This window comes from Propithecus coquereli, unplaced genomic scaffold, assembly GCF_000956105.1.
Source record: "Propithecus coquereli isolate 6110/MARCELLA unplaced genomic scaffold, Pcoq_1.0 Scaffold469, whole genome shotgun sequence".
Taxonomy (NCBI): domain Eukaryota; kingdom Metazoa; phylum Chordata; class Mammalia; order Primates; family Indriidae; genus Propithecus; species Propithecus coquereli.
Window position 1 is genome coordinate 109706 of NW_012150496.1, and position 5626 is coordinate 115331.

Here is a 5626-nt window from a genome sequence, read left to right on the forward strand (position 1 = left end):
CGAGTAGCTAGGGTATAGACACACGCCATAAGCCTGGCTAATTTTTCTATTTTTTGTAGAGATGCGGTCTCACTCTTGCTCAGGCTGGTCTCGAAGTCCTGAGCTCAAGCAAGCCTCCCACCTCGGCCTCCCAGAGTGCTAGGATTACAGTTGTGAGCCATTGCACCTAGCCAAGTTCATTACTATTCTTTCTTGAGGAAATAGAAAAATACACCTTTGGACTAAGTCATTGACTACTATTAGAAATAAATATTTGCTTATTTAACAAAATTTATTAAGCTTTTTCTATATTTAAGGCATATTAATCACTTTAACATAATCCAGATGTACAGTTATAATATTAGCTAGTGATTGGTAACCAGATTTTACTGGCTTCGTTGTAACCCTTATTAAGTCATTCAAATTATGAACTTGCGGACATGCTAAAAATAAAAGATAACTGTGTTGTATCATGATCTGTTGTGAGATATCTCAAAAGTAGTTTATTACTAAAAATTTGTAAGTTTATGAATGATCTATATTTTAAAAATTGGAGACTTTCATTCCATCAGATTGGTAAAAATTTAAAAGTTTGACAATAGTATAGGGAAGGATGCGAAGTAATGGGAACTCATATATTATTAATGAGAATGTAAATTAAACCAACCATTTCAGAAAATGATTTGACATTACCTACTAATGATGAGCATGTACATGTTCAACAGCCCAGTAATTTTATTCCTAAGTATATATCCTAATTTGGAGAGGTTCTTTTTCATTTGTTTGTTTTGGTTTGGTTTGGGGATTATTGCTATTTATTTATTTTATTTTATTTTTGAGACAGAGTCTCATTGTCTTGCCTGGGCTAGAGTGCCGTGGCGTCATCCTAGCTCACAGCAACCTCAAACTCCTGGGCTCAAGTGATCCTCCTGCCTCAGCCTCCCGAGTAGCTGGGACTACAGGCATGCGCCACCATGCCCGGCTAATTTTTTCTATATATTTTTAGTTGTCCAATTGATTTCTTTCTAATTTTAGTAGAGATGGGGTCTTGCTCTTACTCAGGCTGGTTTCGAACTCCTGAGCTCAAACAATCCTCCCATCTCGGCCTCCCAGAGAGCTAGGATTACAGGCGTGAGCCACCGTGCCCGGCCTATTTATTTATTTTTGAGATGGGGTCTGGCTATGTTGCCCAGGATAGCATGCAGTGGCTACTCACAGGCACATAGTGCATCACAACCTCGAACTCCTGCATCTCAGGAAATCCTCTGGCCTCAGCCATCCAAGTAGCTGGTACTACAGGCACACACTACTGTGCCCGGCTGGAGAGATTCTTAAACATGTTCCTCAAGAGATGAATATGAGAGTTTTTGTTGCATTATTGCTATAATTGCAAAAAACAAAAATTTTTTTTGGGTATATTTATACAATGGAAACACTATTCAGCAATTGATATGAATTCCAGCTATACAAATCAAGGATTAATTTTTTAAATATAATGTTGGGTTTCAAAAGCAAGTCATAACAGAACAAATACAACACATTGTATTTAAATAAAGTTCACAAACAGGGGAAAGTAAATGTTATACTGCTTAGGGATGATACATTCAAATGTATAAAATTGTGAAGAAAACCAAAAGAAAGGTCAACAAAATTCAGGGTGTCCATATGTCCCATCTGGGGCATTTCCTCTTTAGGGCAGGAAGAGGTTATATTATCAAAAAGGAGCACATGAGGGCTTCAGAGATATTGGTACTATTTTATTCCTTGAGCTGGGCGGAGAGTACATAAGTCTAAGTGTTTTTGTTTATTGTTACTTAAGATGTCCTTCTGTCTGATGTATACTTTATGTTTCATAATTCTAAAACATATTCAAATAAACTAAAGATTATTTCAATGATAACTTTACTCATTTGCATTCCAATATGCTTCCTTGAGTGGGTGAGAATTGGGTGGCATTAAAGGTAATAGGTGGGGAAGTTTTTGTGGGAGAATGACAAACATTCAACCATCTCCCTCATGTGTATCAAGTAAAGTGGTTGGGAACCACTGCTATTAAGAGCCTGCAGTTTAGTAGAGTAGGCAGGCCTGTAAACAGATAACTGCTATATAATATGAGTGCTCTACTAGAAGATGTATGTTAAAAAAGAAATTGCTAGAGATGAGCCAGGAAAGCTTTATGGAATAGATGTTATTAACCTGGGTCTTTTGAGTTGAGAATTTATAAGGGGAGGTTGGTGAGGGAGCTCACATTACCAGTGAAGGAAATGGCTGTGCAAAGGCACAGAAACCTAAAAGTCCGTGGAGTTGAATGCATGAATTCAGATATGTTAGGAGCCATGCTGTGAAGAGCCTTATCTAACACTCTATGGAGTTTGTTCTGTGGGCATTGAGGTTTCATCACTTAATTAGGGTTATTAATTTGAGAATTATATGCAAAGCTCTGTGATAGTAGTTACCTTGAAACTCTGTATGTGTGTATATTTATGTTCTTTTTACTGCACTTACAGGCTGCTATATGGCAAGCACTAAACCACTATGCTTACCGAGATGCAGTTTTCCTTGCAGAACGGCTGTATGCAGAAGGTTTGTAATCTATTCGTTTCTATAAAACTCTATAAATGAATAAAATGTATAGAATTCTATCACTCTTTATGACTGTAACAAGATTTTGGGTATCACTTTCTTGTTTTTTCTTTCTGATTGACTCTAGTTCATAAGAACTTTTGTATTTGTGTAGTTCTCTTACATGTTGCTTTTAATAACTGTAGAGTTGATTCAGGTTTATGCACTATGATTTACTTAATCATTTTCCAATCTTTAGATATTTTTTCCAGGTTTTTTTTATTATTATTATTAGAACAGAATCTATATTCTGTGGCTAAGAGCATGGATTTAGAGTCTAAAAATCCTAACGCTGTCACTTAAATATACAATTTTATAACCTTGGACAAGTTACTTTAATGTCTGAACATCTCAGAATTTTCATCTGTAAAATAAAGTTAATAATTGTATCTTAGAATTAAAAAATTTAATAAGATAATGTATTTAAAGCATTTTGCTAACCTTGTTTATTGCCAGATAAACTGATTACTATTCAATATACTGAACAACAGCCAACTTTTTTTTAATGTCTGTTCTTAGTACACTCAGAAGAAGCCTTGTTTTTACTGGCAACCTGTTATTACCGCTCAGGAAAGGCATATAAAGCATATAAACTCTTGAAAGGACACAGTTGTACTACACCGCAATGCAAATACCTGCTTGCAAAATGTTGTGTTGATCTCAGCAAGTAAGTTTTAAAATCTTTTGTAGCTAATTTCGTTTTACTTACACTGTAGAATTTTGGATAAAATTCTTTTGGCAGATTAAATCTGATTGATTCCCTTTCTTCCCTCTTTTTCTTTCTGTACTGTATCTTGATTGTAGGGGTTTGTCTATTTCAGTAACATTTGAAATGTTAACACTGTTGCCTGTGGCATTATTTATGTTATGGAGATTTCATTGTTATGGTAATAATAGACTTTAACTCTGGAGAAACTTAAGTTATAACTAATTCTTACCAGTTTCTGAAATGGTCACAAATATTTTCTTTCCTTTGCTTTCAAAGATCAAGTTGAATAAACCTGAAAACCTGCCAGTTCCCTTGAGATTAGTGCTCCCCTGTGTTTAGGTAGTTGTGTAGTTTCCTTTCAAGATCATTTTCTTGAGCAGTTCTTTTGTACATTGCAGTTAAACTAAGTCAGCTATCCCTATTCCATATTTGGAGGCAGCTAGAGGTACAGAGAGTTATGTTCTGTTAAACTTTTTTCTGTGCTGTAAGAGATGGAAAAATGAGAGGGGAGGAGTGAGGAGTAAAAAAGGAAAAAAAATTTTAAAAATTAAAAAAAGAGAGGGAATAATGGTAAAAGTGACTAAACAAATATTTTCAAAAGCCTGTATGTGTATTTAGTTTGCAGGTTTACAGTGGGAAGATACAAATAAGTCTTGTAAAGTTACCATAGACCGATAAATAATTACATTATTTGTCCAGTGACTCATTGATGACTTTTTAATTAAAGCTAGCTAAAATAATATCTAAAATTTCTAAGATAGTTGTTAGTGAATTATTTTTAAAATCCCAAAATTCTACTGTTGAATTCTTAATCTACTTTCTTATTTAATTTGCCGATTTCTTAAGCCAATTCTTACGTTGACATTCTTATGCCATTTATAAACATTTATATTTTTTAAAAGTCCCATTGACAGTAAAAGGACTTTAAATATCCACCTTTTGTGTTCAGGATATGCTGTGTAAACTTACTTGAGAGTTTTCCATATGATGATTTCGATGGTTTTTAATCAAACACTTTAAAACACAAACCATTATAGACTCTGATATGCTAAAAATATATAGTGAAATCAGGAAATTTTTTTTTTCATTTGGAGAACATTTATGATTTTCTATATTGAGAAAATATCAACAAAAAGGGATGAAGTACTAGTTAAGTTTCATTTTTAAATCTTAAAATGACTGAGGCCATTAAGTATGTGCTTTTTAATTAAAATATATTATACTTGTTTGATTTGAGTACAGATTCCTCTTTCAAGGAATTACAGAACTAAGAAGGGCCACCACATCTGTTAATGGTAAACCATTTATATTCACCCCCGCTTCCCCAGTATAAAGACCATCTTCTAGCTCTTCTGATGTGAGTAATGAATGTGTTGCTCAGACTGGATTTATACATATAGAGACTAAATTTGATTGGTTCTGTTTTTAAAGGCAAAACTGAAAATTTAAGAACATAAATTTCCAGCCTCACAAATTATTCTAAATACATGTTTACCACTATTCCCAATTTTTTTTAAAAAAAATTTTTAATTAAAAAAATTCATCTCCATACTTAGACAAGTACGTTGGAAATGAAGAATGTCTTTACATGAAGTGCTTTTTGTATTGTTTTTTAAAAATCTGTAAACTTATATTTTAAAGGCTTGCAGAAGGGGAACAGATCTTATCTGGTGGAGTGTTTAATAAGCAGAAAAGCCATGATGATATTGTTACTGAATTTGGTGATTCAGCTTGTTTTACTCTTTCATTGTTGGGACATGTATATTGGTAAGTAAGAATGATCCAAATTATCAGAAAAGCATTTCCCATATGAGAATGCTTTGTAATTTAAAAAAACTTACATTTATCTGTGTTTATCAACTAGCACTTGGCTGCGCAGTAGTACACAATCTTCTGATTCTCTGACCTTGTTAAACCTATAGAATAGTAGAGATGTTGTTCCCATTTTTGACTCTCCACTTAGCCTTAATGATGATAGGTACGGAAACACTGCTTAACAGTTGAGTGCACGTATGTTAGTTTTTTACCTTGGGTAAAAAGAGTATCTTTATGTGATCTGCTGAAGAAAAAGAAGAGTGAAATTTGTTTTCTCTAATATTTAATATCAGTCCTGCTCCTAGGAAAGAGGCTTGAAGGCAAGTTTCAGTAATAAAAAATAACAGTTCTCAGCCGAGTGTGGTGGCTCACGCCTGTAATCCTAGCACTCTGGGAGGCTGAGGCGGGTGGATCATTTGAGATCAGGAGTTCGAGACCAGCCTGAGCAAGAGCGAGAACCCGTCTCTATTGAAAAAATAGAAAGAAATTAGCTGGACAACT

General features: G+C 34.2%; 1 protein-coding gene across 1 annotated transcript in view; it reads left to right on the forward strand.

The window, feature by feature from the left end:
* Nucleotides 1–5626, forward strand: part of CDC27 (cell division cycle 27) — a 110297-nt gene that overhangs the window by 32981 nt on the left and 71690 nt on the right. The window contains exons 2-4 of the mRNA XM_012655228.1: nucleotides 2487–2562; nucleotides 3121–3268; nucleotides 4952–5077. Of these exons, the coding sequence (XP_012510682.1) occupies nucleotides 2487–2562; nucleotides 3121–3268; nucleotides 4952–5077 (350 nt within the window). The remainder of the gene's footprint in view (nucleotides 1–2486; nucleotides 2563–3120; nucleotides 3269–4951; nucleotides 5078–5626) is intronic.